The sequence below is a fragment of the Erythrolamprus reginae genome, chromosome 1, assembly GCF_031021105.1.
Source record: "Erythrolamprus reginae isolate rEryReg1 chromosome 1, rEryReg1.hap1, whole genome shotgun sequence".
Taxonomy (NCBI): Eukaryota; Metazoa; Chordata; class Lepidosauria; order Squamata; family Dipsadidae; genus Erythrolamprus; species Erythrolamprus reginae.
This window is the reverse complement of record NC_091950.1, coordinates 354516482-354534790: the sequence shown is the minus strand read 5'-3', so window position 1 is coordinate 354534790 and position 18309 is coordinate 354516482. Positions and strand designations below refer to the sequence as shown.

Here is an 18309-nt window from a genome sequence, read left to right as displayed (position 1 = left end):
TGTGAGCTACCCCAAGTCTGCGGAGAGGGGCGGCATATAAATCCAATAAATCTAATCAAAATCTAATCAAGACACAGAAGAGATGAATTTAAGAAGGGACAGAGCATGCCATATAAAACTCAGATGGGTAAAATATAACACATAGAATGCTTCTCTTAAACATGTACTGTAACTCCCCAAATCACAATTCTTTGCCTTACCTGTGAAATAGAGTAGTTTATATCGATTAGGAGAAATTGCTAAATCGTAATCAAAATGCAATTGTAACTGAAATTAGCCCTGTCAACTTTTTATGCAAGATTTATTGGGAACTAAACTTTCTTGAATGAAATGGAGTTTATTTTTGAACCTGGCTATGAAAGAGGCTTGTTATCCTATAAGATTATTATTTCTCAGAAAGAGGCTAGGAAAGTGCAGCTGCTGATTTCTTTGACTTGCCAGCAGCCTTTGTACACAAGGCTATAGTAGGAATATTTTGTCAGTTTGTTTATCAAATTACTGTGTTTTTTGGACTATAAGACGCAGTGGTGTATAAGACGCACCAAGATTTCAAAGAGGCAAGTAAGAAAAAATGTTTTTGTCCTCCCCAGCTCCCAGGAGCATTCTGCAAGCCTCCCAAACCATCCATGATCCCTGTTTTTTGCAAAAATTGACTCATTTTTGCACATAGGGTTTGGGAAGCCTGCAAAGTGTAGCTAGGGGCTGGGGGAAGGCAACAATGCCCCCATTTTTGCAAAAAAGGGGCCCATTTATTGCCTGCTTTTTTGCAAAGATGGGGGTGTTTTTGCCTCCCCCCCCCAGTCCCTAGGAGCACTTTGCAGGCCTCCCAAACCCTCTTTTTGCAAAAATGGGATACAGGGATGGGGCTTCAGGAGGCCAAGAATGGATGCATTCGGTATATAAAATGCATCACTATTTCTACCCCTCTTTTAGTTTTAGGAAATATGGGTATGTATTGCCCATCTCTTTCTCAGAATAAGTAGGAATTATGGCTAATGCAACAAACAAGATGTTGAAAAGTTATGATATTTATATAATTACTTACCAAGCACATCTAAATTATATTGAAGTAACCACACATATTGACAATCCCTAAGGTATGTCACAACTTTTTGAAAGATGAAAAAATTGACGCGACCCTACGAATGCAGAACCTGATGGCAAGATTTTAACTGGTATCAAGTGCTCTTTCGTAATACTCTCTGTGACTTGTAGTGACACTTGGTTTATTTCCAAGCATTGCTTATGTTGTGATTCAGCCTGAGGCTCCTCAGGGACCGGCTGGAGCTCTGCCGGATCCATGCCCAGAGGAGGAGGACAGTGACCAGGAGGGGGAGGACCAGGCAGACGGGGGAGAGGAACATCAGGAAGAGGAGGAGGGAGAGCAGCCTGAGACCCCCGGGGGGGCCCTCTCCCCAGCTAGTAACCTGGATTCATTGGATGAAGACGCACAGGCTATAATAGACATGAGGCAGAGACGTGCAGCTCAAAGAAGGGGCCAAGTAGAAAGGTATTTCCATCCCTGAATTGGCAACAGCTGGGTTTGGGTGTGGTTCTCCTCAGCAGGGTTGAAAAGGCAGGCCCGCCCTTACAGTCTTGTGGAGAGTTATCAACTGGGAGTCCTGTGACCTTGCTTCGATTCTTGGCGTCTCTGATCTTGGCTTGTGGCCTAGAAGGCTGAAAGACTTGGGGGAGGCGTGGGTTTTATTATCTTCAGTGTTGTTTTTGCCAGTAAGAATCCTGTTTTATTGCCTGGCCTTCGTGAAACCTCTGTGAAGCTTCATCGTGTTCCTGTCTGTAAGGACAGTTTTTGTTACCTGTGTTTGCTTTCCAGTATATAAACTGCCTTTGCTTTTTACCAGTGTGTCTGGATACTCTTTTTGGTTGGTGTTGGCGTCTGGGGGGACCCAGACAGAACAGCTTACATGGTAATTTGGATCTCTAAAGCTCTTTTTGAGCCAGGCTTCAGTACAGATAGTCCTTGACTTATATCCATTCATTTAGTGACTATTCAAACTTACAAAGGGCTGAAAACAATGTTACTAATTTAACAACTGTAGTGATTCACTTAACAAGTGTGGCAAGACAAGTTGCAAAATGGGGCAAAATTCACTTAACAACTTTCTCACTTAGCAACAGAAATGTTGAGCTCAATTGTGGTAGTAAGTCGAAAAGAACCTATATGTGCTTCTTAAGCATGCTGAAGCACAGTAGTTATGCAAGGAGGTTATTTCTCAGAGGGAAGACTCTTACAGAAAATGTTTCTTGCTAATGGCCCTGTAATTGTGGAACATTTCCCACGGGGAAATTTAAGGTGTGTTTTGACAAGCTAACCGTATCAGTTTAGATCTTTACCATTTAACCTACCATTAGTGACTTAACTGCTATTTTATTCCATGACTGAGCTTAGAACCTCATCTTTACTACTTTGACTCAGCATTTAATTTTTATCATGTGGGATCTCGAATTTGTAATTTTATGGTGCAAATAAAATGGTGTAAGTTTGTTTCTATTTTATTACATTATTATTCTATTTTTAAAGAAGAACACCATCCCTAGAAGGCACGTTTGTTTAAACAAGCAACTATAATAGATTTTCACACGCAAGCAGGCTACAGTTTTGTTTTTCCTTGAATTAAATAGCAAATGTAAAATGTACATTTAACTGGGAAACACAGTTGAACTTAAAGATCTTTCTTCCATTTTCAATGACACACTAACACCATGAAGAATTGATGCCTGCTGATGAATAAATGCCCTTGGGGACAGATTTGAAAGCCCACCGATATGAGTCTGGAACATAATTTTCCTATGTATTCAGTTGCTGCGATTCTGATCATAATGGCTGGAGAGAAGCAAACTCCATTGTAAAGTATATGCTGTGTGCAGGAAGAATTCAGGATTTCTCTGGAAGTTGGAAAAGTCCTGCTTGAAACTCTCGAGAATCCTGACAGATTTTGTAGATTACACTAGGCAAGACAGGCAATTGCCTAAGTTCCTATGTTCTAATTCAAAATATTTTTTGTTTATATGGAACTGCTAGTACCTTGAGTGCCAAAATTTGGGTTCTTGCAATGTTTAATGACATGGCATTAAAGTTCAGTTGTTTATTTGTTTATTGTTAGAGTTGAAAGGGACCATGAAGGCCATCAAGTTCAACCCCCTGCCCAAGCAAGAACCCTATAGCACACCAGTCAAGTGGCAGTTCAATTTTGTCTTTAAAATTGTCCTGAATTAGACTTTGGAATTCATTCCACTCTTGTGGAAGGTTTGGTGGTGACAACATGGTGATGATTGTTACCCTGTTTCATCAGCTATTTACAGCATGACTAGAATAATCGAACAATTTTACCTCATGTCTCAGTGATGCTATCTCCCCTTCAAGTCATGATTAACCAACCCTACTTGGGTTTTTTTCCTATACTGTAAGACATCAGCCTGACACACACACACAAAAAAAGAAATGCAAAGATAGAGGGGACCTGGCATTATTCTATCACTACTGGTAGTCTTCAACTTACTACCATTCCTTTAGTGACTGTTCAAAGTATCAACAGTACTAAAGAAAGTGACTTATAACCATATTTCACATATATGATGACCATTGCAGCATACCCATGACCACCTGATCAAACTTTTGGATACTGATTGGTAACTGATTCATATTTATGAGAGCTGAAGTGAGATGGGGTCATGTGATTCCTTCATAATTTTTCCAACCAAATTTCTTGACTTTCATCCAATCTTTTTAAATGATTCAAAATCTTTAATTGATGGGCTTTAGTTATATATCCCTTCTACTTTTGTTTCTCTCATGTATCCACATACCAGGACCACCGCTTCTTAATTTCCGTCCTTTTGTTCCCTTAAACAATTTCAAAATCTCTTTTTTATTTTCTTTTGGCGAAATAACTCACCCGCCTCCGTTCTTCTATATCTCTAGCACAAATCTTCAGTTCTCTCTTCCAAGATGACTCCAACCTCACAATACCAATCCTTGCAAAAGTGGCTGCCGCAGCACAAGCACAACTCACAGTCATATCCCAACCCTGCTGGCCGAGAAGACTGTTCTGGCTCCCTGGGGGGTTTGCCACCCCTCTCAGTACACTGGCAGGTGCTCCTCTTATTCCCCACCCTTTCTGGGTGGTTCTGACCTGGTTCTGAAAGAACCAGGTCTCCAAATGGTGGGTGTATCAGGATTCCCCTCTGGAGCGAGGGAAACTTTATGCCACCATGGAATTGGCCACACCCATTCTTCCATGTGATCACCTTTTGTGACTGTCTGACAAGCAAAATCAATGGGGAAACCACTTATTTACCATGTTACTAACTTGACAACTGGTGATTTATATAAGAACTGTGGCAAGAAAGGTCATAAAATGAGCCAAAATACTTAGTGAGATAGTTGTCATTTCACTTAGCAACAGAACGTTTGCCTCAATTGTAGTTGCAAGTTGAGGACTATATGCAGAGGATTGTTAGTCCAAAATGGCTCCAGAACTGTTATGCTCAAAATGGTTGCTATGGAGTTTTTTTCACAGAACAAGACAGCATCATATCACTACATATGGCCAATCAGATGTTTCTGGAAAAAAATGGGATCAAGATTTAAATGTAACACCTTTCTCTTGTTATTGCTCCCCAGCAAGGGGTATATTTTTTGAAAATAATCACTTTCCTTTAACCTTTGGGATTAATTATAACTGTTTATTAGCTTTTAGACTATACTTCAGTAGGTTATTAAATCATGCTGGTCAAAGGATAGAATGTACCAATTTATTTGTTCCAAAAAGGAAATTATGTTACAGAATACAGTAAGTACTCAATAATTTAGAGATGCATCTCTCTTTTTGATATTTTGTGCATTTTGTTCTGTTTTTGTCTTAACCTAGATTTTTATTTTAAAATGCACTAAAATTACATGCAAATCTATTCAGATTTACTTTTTTAAAACCCCTAAATATACATTTATAATACATTTTGCTACATGTTTTATGGGCATAGTGCAATACTTTTAGTGGATAGTGTACTGTGAAAAGGGGGGAGAAATAAAATCTTATCTGTATATCAGCAGATTTTAAAGACTGCATTAAATTTCTTTAAACAGCTTTCCTGAATGTATGGCCATAAGATATGTTGGAGAATAATTTCTATTATCCACAATCTGAAAGGTACTAGATATAAATCTTGGTTTGAAGCAAGGGTGGAAATCAATCTTGTAAATGCTGTTGAAACAGAAACATCAAATAGCCTTTGCAAAAGCCATCTCAGCTGGAGTTATGAGACATTGTAGTTCACCAATTACAGAGAGCATGTTACTCACCCCAGTGGGAAAAAAGTATTTATCTAGAAAAAGGGATAAGATTAAAGCTACGCGTAGAACATATTGTTCTCCTACCTGAGAAGGACACTTTGGGTCAGGTACTTCTGTGAAGTAATAGGGCTTCTTCTGACCAGCTGGAGTCAACTAAAATTTAAAAAAGGAAGAAAGAAAACCATAGGTGAGATTTGCTGAGCTGATCAGTCCTCCAATTCTTCCTTTGCAGAATTGACTTGTAAGCCTACTACAAGAGCCTTCTTCTGAATGCAAAAGTTACAAACAATAGGCGTTTCTTAGTTGAAGCACTTGGCTAAACTGGTCCTAACCTTAGTTTAAGAACCACTAATATAGAGAGATATAAAGTAATTTTCTATTTTTCTCTCTGTAAGATTCATAGAACAAGACATTTGTCCCTTGGGGCTGGTGGTATAGAGGCAATAAATAAGTAAATAGAATTTAATAAATAACTAAGGAAAAACAATCTGCCTACAAGGATTTGGTTATTCTGTTATTTTTATTTCTTGTGGAGTGTTTTCTTTGCAGCATCAATCCTCCTTGTTAGAGATGCTGATCTGATAAGGTCATCTTTCTTATGCCCCCTTTTCCCTTTTAATTCTGCAGTATCAGACATTTCACTTGTATGGATCACACACCCTTGCAAACTACAGTACATAAAGGGGGAGAGGACCCCTCTGATAATTTCTTCTGGTAATAAGAGAACCTGGATAGTGAAGGACAACAATTCTTAGACCAGGTTAAAGTGGTGTTCTGCCTCTTTTCAGAATTGTTCAAGGCCAGCCTCAAGACCTGTAAAGTTAGCGTAATTTGTAGCATGCTGTGGACAATGTCTTCGTCTAACAATTGCTTTCCTTATTTCCACACTGCTTCCCTGGCTTTTCTCCTACTACAATAATTGTATTAACAACAAATGGGACAGCTATACAGTATCTTTTGAATATTACCATTTGAAGCCATTAATACAGAGACACCCAGAGAGATGCTCATTGGGAAACTTTGAAGAATTATGAAAAGAGGAATGGGAAGTGGCTTAAAAGCAGGGGTGGGCTACTGCCCGGATGGGGGGGGAACGCAGTGGGGTAGCGAAAATGGAGCTCCACCCTAGAGCACCCAATTTGCACTGAAAGATGTTGAAAGAAAATGCATAAGCCAAGCCCACAGTGTGGTAGTAAAAATTTTGGTAGCTCTTCACTGCTTAAAAGGGAGAGTTGAGCAAAAGATGGGAAATTTCCCACTTGGGAAATGGGGAGTTTATGGTTTAGCAATAAAGCTTTTCTTTTAAAATACTGGAACACTTAGATCGCAAACTGTTTAATTGGGCTTTTTAAAAAAGGAGGGAGATTCAACAATCAGTTTTCTAGCTCAAGTAACATATAAGTCAGATTTTAAATGAGAATTCAGGTGTTGTGATTAAAATAAAAATCAAATCAAATTTAATAATCTACCATACCACCCTTTGTTCGCTTATCAGGGCATCTGACTTGCAATAAATGGAGGGCTGAGACAAGAACTTTGACATCATTATGTGTGTTTATGGATAAAAGAGAGATCATCAAGATAACTAAATGCAGCTCTTGTCCTCCGAGATTGCAACCTTGATTCAAGGATTTAACTTTTGTCCTACCATATCAGATAAATAGGGTCATTAAAGTGAAGGACGCCCACCTCCAAAAGAAAGTTAGAGCTCATCATTTACAGGAGAAGTCACGGGTATCTGCTTTATGAGGCTGTTGAATTGAAAGGCAATGCATTGAAAAGAAACCGGGCTTAAGAAGTTTTATCTAAAGGAAGTAATCAGAATGACAGACTTGCTTGATGGTCATCTGAATTCAAATTCTTGCTTAGTCATGATGATATGCCTCTGATTAGTCACTATCTCAAACCTCATCATGAAAAAAGGGCTATACCCATTCTTACTGTGGCTTTTCCTTAGATTGAAATTGGAAGATTGTGAAGTCTTCCATATATTTTCATGCCTCTTACCATATTGTTCCAAAGTCCTGTTCCTACAACAGAAATTCCCCCTCTTGAGATTTTCAGCGGTGCCTCCTTTTTTGAATAATCCATATCATGATTAGCCTGCAACATAATTAAGAATGGAAGAGAACTGAATATTTCTGCATTTAAATTTTAAAACAGGCAACCCAAGCAACCCAACTACTTGATATACATTTTGCTTGTATATTAAGCACACATTTTTTTAAAAAAAAATCACAAATAGGTCATCTCATATGTATTACATAACTACATAAATTATATACATATCCTATATGTGTTTTGCATTCTAAAATTAGATTATTAACATTTAAATTATCTTCTTAACAATAGAAAAATAGGAAAATGATTATGTTTAATTTATAAACAATCCTCCGACAAAACTACTGGTATCTGCATAATTGTTTATTTGGAAAAGGGAAGGTTTTCAGTCCATCATATGAAGAATCTTTGATGTCAATTTTAGCCATTTATTTATTGATTTTTTTTGCAGTGGTGAAATATTGCAATATTCATGTCTATTGTGCTCCCAGTGACGTTTTGACAACTTGGCACCTAGAATCCATGATCTTCCTTCCAAATCTTCTTGCAGGCTAGCACTATAGCTTCTAAAACTAGGTACAGTAGTCCCTCGCTATACTGCGCTTCACCTACTGTGGCTTCACTTCATTGCAGGTTTCTGAGGAAGTCGATCGGCAGATTTAAACAGCCCACCGAACTCGATCGGCAGGTTTTTTTTAAAAAAAAAAATCTAAAATTGTAAATACTGTATTTAAATACTGTATCTAAAATAAATACTGTGTGGGAAGGGTTTATAAACACTTAAAACAATGAAAAATTACCAAACAATTACAATATAAATACTTAAATAAGTACTATCAGTTGATAAATTCCCCATCGCGGATTTCACCTATCGCGGCCAGGTCTGGAACGTAACACCAGCGATAGGTGAGGGACTACTGTATATAGTTCTCTATAAACGATCCTGAACAGCTCAATGTTAACTCACCTTTCCATCCTTCTGAAGTTAATAAAATGAGGATCCAAATTGTTACGGACTTAGAGGGCTATGAAGTCCTATGAAGTGGTAGGTAATATTAACTGCTATTGCTATTGCTCTAAAAGGCAAAGGTCTGAGAACTCAATTCCTAGGGTTTGAGGAATCGAACCCCATAGAATAATATTTGACTATCCATGACTGACAAATTCCAAAGACTGTCCTGATGGTTAATCTAACTTTCCAACCCTAAGTCCTCTGACTTGCAACAAGGATGGATGTTCATAAGTAGGTCTGCAGAAGACCAGGACCATAGTAACTTTTAGCAGTAGCAGCAGTATAATTGCACTGATTGCTAGAAAAGGAAGACTTGGTACAGGCCTTCTCCACAATACTCCTTCCCTGTGCTTTGCTCATCAGCTGCTAATCCTACTGTTCCTTAATGCCTGCTCCACTCACTTTCTTCTTAGATGAGCCAACACTGCATAGATTCCTGAACAGACACTGGATAAGACCAGGGTGGACTGCTAAGGTGGAACAGTGACGTGTGCTCACCCCCATGGCTTTGAGTGCTAGCGGAGTCCAGCACAATTCTGCTACTGCACCTGGGCAGGTAGTGAAATCGTGCACGAACACACAGGTGTATGCCCAGGTGCAGTAGCAGAATTGTGCTGGACTCTGCTAGCACTCAGAGCCATGGGGGTGAGTACATGCCACCTTTCCACCTTAGCAGTCCACTTCTGACAGGCAGGTGTAAGGCAGGCCACTGAATGTAAAGAAGTCAGCTACAGCAGAGACAGAGGAAAGGGAGAGAAAACCCTAACTTTTTATACCCCATTTGCTGATTGCTGTGCTCACACAGAGAGCGAGAGATAGGAGGAATGGTTTACAGTTAGGTTACAGTGATTAATGCACCAGGCTAGAAACTGGGAGATTGGGAGTTCTAGATTAGTCCAACCTTAGGTACAAAACCTGCTGGATGACCTTGGGCCAGTCCTACTCTTTCAACCCTAGAAGGTGGCAATGGTAAACTACTTCTGAAATCCTACCAAGAAAACTGCAGTTGCCAGGAATCAATACTGACTCAAACAAACACACACACACACACACACATACACACACAAACATGGAGGGAGAGAGGAAGGGAGGGAGGGAGAGAAAACAAGGAATAAAAGAAAATGAAAAAAAAAGAAAAAAGGGAAAGAAAAAGAAAAAAAGAAGAAGGCCCAGATAGAATAAGAAACTTGCAATTCTTACTGTTGCAAATGGCATATTTACTTCTTCGAATGAAATTTGGAGACCTGCAGCAAAATCACTCCTGAGGTCATACTTTTCGGATGCCAATAGCTTTTCCAAAGCATCCTATAGAAAGGGATAAAAAGAGCTTTTTTAAAAAAACTACAGAGATTTGAGTGCAATATACACATTTCTCCCTAAATCAAATAAAACCCATTTATCGTGTCTAATAACTCTGAATAATAAAACTGCATAGTCAAAATAATGAAATAGGGAAAATAATTTATTCCTTAACAACCATTAAAAATGCCCTAATGGCATATGAAATATGGAGAAAATTTTACGATTGGCTTGACAAAAGGAGGGAAAAGGAAGCTGTATAAAAGATTTATGAATAAGTTTAAAAGGGTTTAAAAATATTAGATTTATTTAAGAATTTTGTAATAACTGACCATTTGTGAGAGTAGATAGCGAAGAAAAGGACTGAATAAATACAAAATACTTGAAATTTGGTTATACTTATGACCAAATAATATCCGCTGGTAGTATTCACAGTATGATAAACCGATGAGTTTAAACTAAGCTGTCAATTAGACAGTGGGGGTGGGGTGGGTTATATAGAGTTTGTTTTTGTCTTGTCTCTGGTTTTCTCTTTCACTTACCTTTTTTGCCTGTTTTGATGATGAATGTAAAGATGCTATGATTGAGAAAATGTCCTTTTAAATGTATATTTGAAATAAAATTACTTTTTTATTAAATAAATAAATAAATATAAATAAATAAATAAATAAATAGATAAATAGATAAATAGATAAATAAATAGATAGATAAATGAATGAATGAATGAATGCTACCCTAATAGCTATGAAATGTTTCACGTAAATCCATTTTCTTAAGAAAAGCATAACCCTAGAAAGACCATTGGATTTCACACTAGACTTTCCATATTCTGCAGGTATTTCAAAAACGAGGACATTCCAGTGACACTCTTGCCATCTCTAAGTAATCAGACATATTTAGCAATAGATTGCATCATTCCATCAGCTTGGCAAATGATGGTGATCTGGTAACAATGTTGTTCCAAACACTCTCAAACTGGTCATGATAGACTCCTTGGTAGAAGTGGATAATACCACGAGAAAGGGATATGAAACCCTAAAAACAGGTTGTCTATTTATAATATACGATGGGAGGCACATTCTCTTTTCACTAAACTTGGTATTTACTCACCTGATACACCCATTTCTGTACAGATTCATCCAATTTGGAACATTGTTTGAAACAAATGCACGAATTAGGAACTATATTCCTAGAATACATCAATAGGAAAGCAAAGTAAAAACATGGAAGGCCATAAAATCTCCATTTAAAACATAAAATTTCTTGAAATCTAGCAAAGGAAGAATGGGTGTTTTCAATAGACAGTTTCTTGGCATAATTAACTAGTCTATCTTTTCCTTTGGAGTGTGCAAAATGTTTTGAATTTGTACTACCTCAATCAAAGCTCAAAATTGGATGATGTGTTCTTCTTGGAAATATTCCAGTTTCATTGATTCCAATCAATTATTCAAAGAGCTGTTCAATTTGGAATACTTCCAGGGCTCAGGAACAGAATGGGAACACATCCAGGAAGTTCAGAACAACTGTTTTTAACTTGAAATAGGAAGCTTCAAGCTTAAAATATTTCAGATTCAAAATATTTTGCATATACTTTTCCACTTTAAAAGATCGATATAATTTTCTGACATGATAACTACTTAATAGAAGTTCATTTGTTAGTATTATTTCCTATGTAGATATTTATTTACAGATAATTAATTTAATGTATTTCTATGCTCCCCCCCAACTCTCGAAGGACATCGGGTGGCTAAACAGATAAAATTCTGAGATTCCCAAAAGCCAAATGCTCAAAATAGATAAAAATGTTCCAAAGTGCTACATTAAGTACACATAAGAAATGGTATCGTCATGCATAATATATGTCAATTTATAGGTTCTAAGACTCACTTTTGTTTTGAAGAAAATAGGTTATGGGCTTCATTTTTTGTTGTGTTTGTTTCAGTCATTTTAGAATGTTTAAAGTGAAACAATCTATCACAAATATGTTTGTTCCATTTACATTCCATTTATGGAATGCTATGTTCCATTCCGTTTATGTATGCTACTTTAAGAAGGAACTTAAATTTACAAAATAGTTCTCTCGCCTTTCATTTTCCTTCAGCACAAGAATACTCCTCTGCAGAGAAAGTGCCTGGCTCTAAATTATGGAGAATCATCAGTGAACAGCTTTGAACTTGCACCTACTCCTAGTCTGATATCTGATACCACAGAGCAAAGTGTCCAGAGGGACAGAAGGAGGGAAACGACATTTCCTAAATAAAAATAGCAATAGCATTTAGACTTATATAACGCTTCCCGGTGCTTTACAGACCTCTCTAAGTGGTTTACAGAGAGTAAGCATATTGCCCCCAACAATCTGGGTCCTCATTTTACCAACCTTGGAAGGATGGAAGGCTGAGCCAACCTTGAGCCTACTGAGATTCAATCTGCTGCTAGCAGCCGGTAATCAGCAGAAGTAGCTTGCAGTACTGCACTCTAACCACTGCACAACCGAGGCCCTTTTAATATGATGGAAATGTGTTTCCATCATACTGTAATCAAACGAACTTTCAGTTGCTTATATAAAACCATGCGTTATCATGCAAACTGCATAAGTTGTCATTTATGCATTAGCATGATTCACAGCAAGTCATTGTGGTTTCTACTGGCATGTCTAAGAAAGTAGAATAAACATCCCTCACCTGGGAATTCCTCAACTGCCTGGGAAATCTAGAAAGGCACCACATTAAGGAAGACTCCTCTACCAAGTGCTAATCAACAGGCACATATGGTATATGTTCAGGTAACACATAAAATGGGCAAAATGGCCCTGAGGGAAATCTTTTATGAACAAAGCCTTAAATGACTAATGAATTGCCAAATCATACAGAGCATTTTTGGAACAAACCTCTAAGGAAAAATTAAAGAAAACAATAATACATATCTTATATGTTGTAAGCCGCCCCGAGTCCTCAGAGATGGGCAGCATATAAATCCAAACAAACAAACAAATAAATAAATAAACAAGCAAGCAAGCAAGCAAACAAACAAACAAACAAACAAACAAATACATAAATATTGAAGAGGAAAAATGTCTCAATTTATAAATAGAACAAATTTGGGTTACCTGACATAATTCTGATCTGTGTGTGAAAGGGTTGAGATTGGTAGCAATGTAAAATCCACCACATTTACAAAGACTTTAGGAACCTGCATTGATAGAAGAATAGCCAAATAAATAATAATTTCCTATTAGAAAAAATGACTTCTACCACCAATCTTTTCTATAAATGTTTGTGGCTTTGCATCTTTGCTCACTATTTCAGGATGGAAGAGAATGATAAAGAAGTTTCACTGAGACAATGGATACCGATTTAGTCTATGAAAGAACTTAAACAATATTCATATAGTCTACGGAGAGGGGCGGCATACAAATCTAAATAATAATAATAATAATAATAATAATAATAATAATATTTAAATCAATTGAAAACATACCAAAGAAGCTCACCCCAATCCACAGGTTGTTTGGTATTATTCTTGGTTAGGTTTCTGAGCACATACCCAACCTACTTGATTAGTGTGAATTTAGTGTATTGTGGATCAAGTGAGTATCTAGGTTAAACATGTCATTAATGTATGTGCATAACTGTACATAACTGAAACTAAGCTTTTTGGGTTGTAAAATAATAGCAGCAATTATCTGTAGGCCAAACTAGATACAACAGAGGTGATGTACAGTATGAGTATAATGAGAAAGGTGTTTTAGACTGAGCTGGCTCTTATTCCCTTTCCTTAAACTATAAAACAACTTTCCCCAACCTGAGGGAAAGGACTGTTCTATGCACACCAATACATGTTGCAACATTGGAAACTGCCTCTGTAATACAATGTGAATAAATTAGGCCATCAGACATTTTCCCACAGGGTGTTGTGGTCCACCAGCTGCCAGGGGAGCTGATGGGAAACACAGACAATGAGGAGATTGGGGAGGAACTTGTGCCAGTCTTGGAGTCTGGGGAAGGGTCTGAGGGATGCTCTGTGTTGGAAGCAGAGATAGAGCCAGGGTTGTCTGACATTGCCCAGCTGCCTTCAGAGTCGGAGATAAGTGGGGAAGAAGAACAGCTGGGGCCTGTTCCAGATGTGTGTATATGCAGAACTGTCAGGAGAGGAGAACAACTGAGGAACAGAGGCTGACTCAGGAAGAAAGGCATACATGGATGCTGAATGCCCTCTCCGTGGCCGGGCAATAAATAGCAGCAAAAGGGGAATTGTGATTACACGAGACAACAGTTTGTATTTCTTTGCTTATCTTAGTTGTAGTTTGTGGGTCAGAGACTTCTTGCCAGGAATTAATTTACAGCTTTGCAACTGGAAGCTCTGGATCTGGCAATTATCCAAGGACTGATAAGGTCTGTTATTGTAATTAACCCTTGGAAGGATTATTGCCTGGATTTTTCTGTGTGTGAATGCCATGAATTCACAATGGTTAAATCAAGAAGGTTTTTGGGGGGACAGGAGTCTGTTTCTTGGTTCTGCTAAAGCTTAGTCAGAACACAGGGGATATTTTGCATGGGCAACAAATTTATTATAAATACTACCATTTTTACAGGTTTTTATTGTAAAAATAGAAAAAAATCATGTTCCATAGTTTGAGTGGAGCTCATATTTATTGTTATACTACAATATTTGGGGCAAATATAATAGTGGGAAGAATATCTGTAGATCTATATATATTTGTGAGTACAGTATAAGGTTACTAATAATAGTAATAATAATATCAGCCTGAATCAATCCATTGCAGGATGAAGCTCCTTTGATTGAAGGTTATAGATCAGTGATGGTGAACCTATGGCACAGGTACCACAGGTGGCACACGGAGCTATACCTGCTGGCACGCGAGCCATTGCCCTAGCTCAGCTCCAATGTGCATGTGTGTGCTGGCCAGCTGATTTTTTTGTTCAAACAGAGGCTCTGGGAGGGCGTTTGTGGCTTCCAGAGAGCTTCCAGGGGGATGGGGGAAGGCATTTTTACCCTCCCCTGGCTCCAGGGAAGCCTTTGGAGCATGGGGAGGGTGAAACACAAGCCTACTGGGCCCACCAGAAGTTGGGAAACAAGCCGTTTCTGGCTTCCAGAGGGCATCTGGGGGGATGGGAGAAGCTATTTTTGCCCTCCTGAGGCATTGAATTATGGGAGTGGGCACTCACGCATGTGCGATTGCGCATGTGCACATGCTCTTTCAGCACTCAAGGAAACTGTTATAGATCATATTCTATTTTGCTAGCCCAATTTTTCAACTTTTCAATTTAGGATTTAAATAATCACCCAGTTACCTTCCATGCCTATAAGAACTTGATTTTCGTATTCCCTTAACTACTATATTACACTGGCTGTCACAGATACAAGCATATGCATTTGCTATACATAAGGCTATATGAATAATTTCAGTGTTTCAAAATTATTGAATCTGGGAAAATGTTCATACTTCTCTGTATAAAAAATCCAATACTCTTTCAAGTTCCTTTATGCTGTTGAGGCGGGAAATATCCTGTTCAAAATAAAGCAATTTATATGAGAAAATGGTCAACAATACATGTTTTTCCCACTCCAAATCAAACATTTCAGAATAATGCCTGCCTCTCATATCTGTCATTTCACTAGTGTGGAAAGGAATCTCAAGTAAATATGTCTTGAAAAGAGTGGGAATCCTCCATTTCTTAATTTAATCAATACATTAAATGGTTATGGGTTAACTGTCTCCTTTCCTGCATTAATCTATATTCAATAATTAAAATTAAATCCTAATTCCAACTGGGCATATACTTTTTACAGGCACCCTGTTAGATTTTTCTTGTGCTAAAATTATCATATTTTGCAAATATTTTAAATATGTATTAAATATGTATTAAATATGTATTAAAGCTGTATACATTTTTCTAGGCTTGTGATTGATTTTACACAATGTCTGTTGAAGTTTTAATTGTTATGTAAGGCAGAGGGGCAATCTATCCATGACTTGGCATGAATTTTTAAAATAAAAATAAAAATGTACTTTAGAAGCATTGATAACAATGCAATGAGAACATCAGAAGTGGATCAACATGAATAGTATAAGAGAATTTAGGGGCCGAGTAGGTATAAGTTTAAATATGCTTTACATATTATTTATACATCTCTATTCATGAAATGAAAAGGGCAAAAATTCCAAATATACTGCTGAAAATCATTTGTTGCTAAATTTCAACACTGTGATATCAGTGCTTCTTATCTGCTACTTAATCTGACTGCAATAATAAATAAAATGATTTTTCCATATTAAGTGATCAACTATGGCACTCACAGCATGAAAGTCCATTTGTAGGTGTGGTTTAAAAAAAAGTCAATATAGCAGCAATGACCAGGTAATCAAAACTCGAGCCCCCTTTTTTAAATGGGCATTATGGAGCTCAGCTTTGACCACATAGTCATGCCTGCCATCTTGACTTTTTTGCTCACTGTAGGTGCCCCTGCCTAGGGTGGCTTACATATTCTAAAGAAAGCTGGCATCATCCAAGAAACATCAAAATCCACCATTTGTTTATTATTTAATCCAATTTCTTAGTCTATTTCCCAAGTACAGTGGTACCTCTACTTAAGAACGCCTATACTTAAGAAATTTTCTAGACAAGAACTGGGTATTTTTTTGCCTCTTCTTAAGAATCATTTTCTACTTAAGAACACAAGCCCAGAAAAATTTCCCAGGAAATTTGAGAGCGGCACGAAGGCCCGGTCAGTTTCCTGCCATTCCCCCTTTAATCCCGGCCATCTCGGGCTTTTCTGGGCTGCCAGAGGAGCCTTTCAGTGTGCTTAAGGAAGCATTTTCCTTTCTCTGGGTGTTTGGAGAGGGAATAAACCTCTGCCAGTGCCCAGAGAAAAGAAACACTCCCTTTGCTCTGGGCAGCAACTGTCCTCCTCCTCTGCTTCCTCCTCCTCCTCCCACCCAAATTCTGAGCTTTTATTTCTTTCCTAATGGGTTTGCATGCATTATTTGCTTTTACATTGATTCCTATGGGGGAAAATGATTCTACTTACAAACGTTTCTACTTAATAACCTGGTCACGGAATGAATTAAATTCGTAAGTAGAGGTACCACTGTATCATGCCTCTTATTTACCTATGTCATAATAAGTCACTCCTCTTACTTACCTGGGAGTCAGAGTTGTGTGAAGAACACAGATGAAAAACTGTGATTAGCTTCCAGTCATTTTGATAGTCAAACAACTAAAGGGAAACAACACAAGTAATCACAAGGAAGCTGAAGAGGTTAAAGGGAACAGCTGGTACACTTGTCCTTAATATTCTGAATGGCCAAATCCCAATAACCATACTAAGCAATTTGTTTCATTTAAAAAAATATTTTAATCCTATTATTATTATTTTTATAAATAAGTGAACATAGTGAACGTACCTAATACTCTTTCTTCCAACTATTTTTTCCACAGCAATAATCCTATGAGTGAGTTGGGCTAAATTGGCCAGAAGTCATCTAGCTGGATTTCATGCCTAAAACTTTACTAGAACTCAGTCTCCTGGATTCTACATAATGCCTTAATCACTTATCCATATTATGAACTATGATAGTATGAAAATAGCACCTGTTTAAATGTTGGAAAAAATCTGAAAGCCTGGATATTCTCAGTCATCCAATTCACGGTTATTACAAAGATGCTTTTTCAAGAAGCAACTGGACTTTCTGGTTTTCCTTTGAAGAAGTTTCGCTTCTTATCCACACCTGAAGAAGCGTCTTAGATAAGAAACAAAATATCTCCAAAGAAAAGCCAGAAAGTCCAGTTCCCTCTTGAAAAAGCATCTTTTAGACTCTAATCTGAAAGTTCCTGTCATGAAAAAAAAATGAATGATGCCCAGATAAGAGGGAGTGACTAGAATGGGGTTTCTCATTAAAAATGCTTCTTTAATATGAATGGGTCTTCAGAATTCCCCATCATCTGAGAAATTTATATTAATATACAGTATTTGATTCCTTATTTTTTTAAAAAATATCAATTTGTTTAATCCTAGTACAGTGATGGCGAACCTATGACACAGAGCCATATCTGCTGGCATGCAAGCCATTACCCTAGCTCAGTTTCAATGTGTATTTGTGTGCTGGCCAGCTAATTTTTGGCTCACCTGGAAGCTCTGGGAGGGCATTTTCAGCTTCCAGAGAGCATTTTATCCCTCTCCAGGCTCCAGAGAAGCTCTGGACCCTGGGAATGATGAAAAACGGGCCTACTGGGCTCACCAGAGGTTAGGAAATGGGCTGTTTCAGGCCTCCAGAGGACCTCTGTTTGGGGGGGGGAAGGGGAGGCCATTTTTGCTGTCACCAGGCATTGAATTATGAGTGTGGGCACTCGCACATGTGCTTTCAACACCCGAGGAAAAAAAGATTCTGCATCACTGTCCTAGTACATGAAATATGAATGTGTTCCCTGGTAGTACAACCTCTAAGTCTGCATTACTATTATTATTAGTCTTCCCATCATTCCTACCACCCATCTCCTCCCAGTTATGACTGTAACTTGTTTCCTTGTATCCTTATGATTTATGTTAATATTGATTGTTTCCTGATTGCTTATTTGTACCCTATGACAATCATTAAGTGTTG

At 37.9% G+C, this 18309-nt stretch overlaps 1 protein-coding gene across 2 annotated transcripts in view; it reads right to left on the bottom strand.

Annotated features, from left to right (window-relative positions):
- Positions 1–18309, bottom strand: part of PLB1 (phospholipase B1) — a 134044-nt gene that overhangs the window by 104976 nt on the left and 10759 nt on the right. For both annotated transcript variants that reach the window (XM_070740930.1, XM_070740939.1), the window contains exons 9-15: positions 16851–16925; positions 15151–15213; positions 12793–12875; positions 10797–10875; positions 9588–9692; positions 7322–7417; positions 5399–5467 (exon numbers count right to left, since the gene is read on the bottom strand). In XM_070740930.1, the coding sequence (XP_070597031.1) occupies positions 5399–5467; positions 7322–7417; positions 9588–9692; positions 10797–10875; positions 12793–12875; positions 15151–15213; positions 16851–16925 (570 nt within the window). The remainder of the gene's footprint in view (positions 1–5398; positions 5468–7321; positions 7418–9587; positions 9693–10796; positions 10876–12792; positions 12876–15150; positions 15214–16850; positions 16926–18309) is intronic.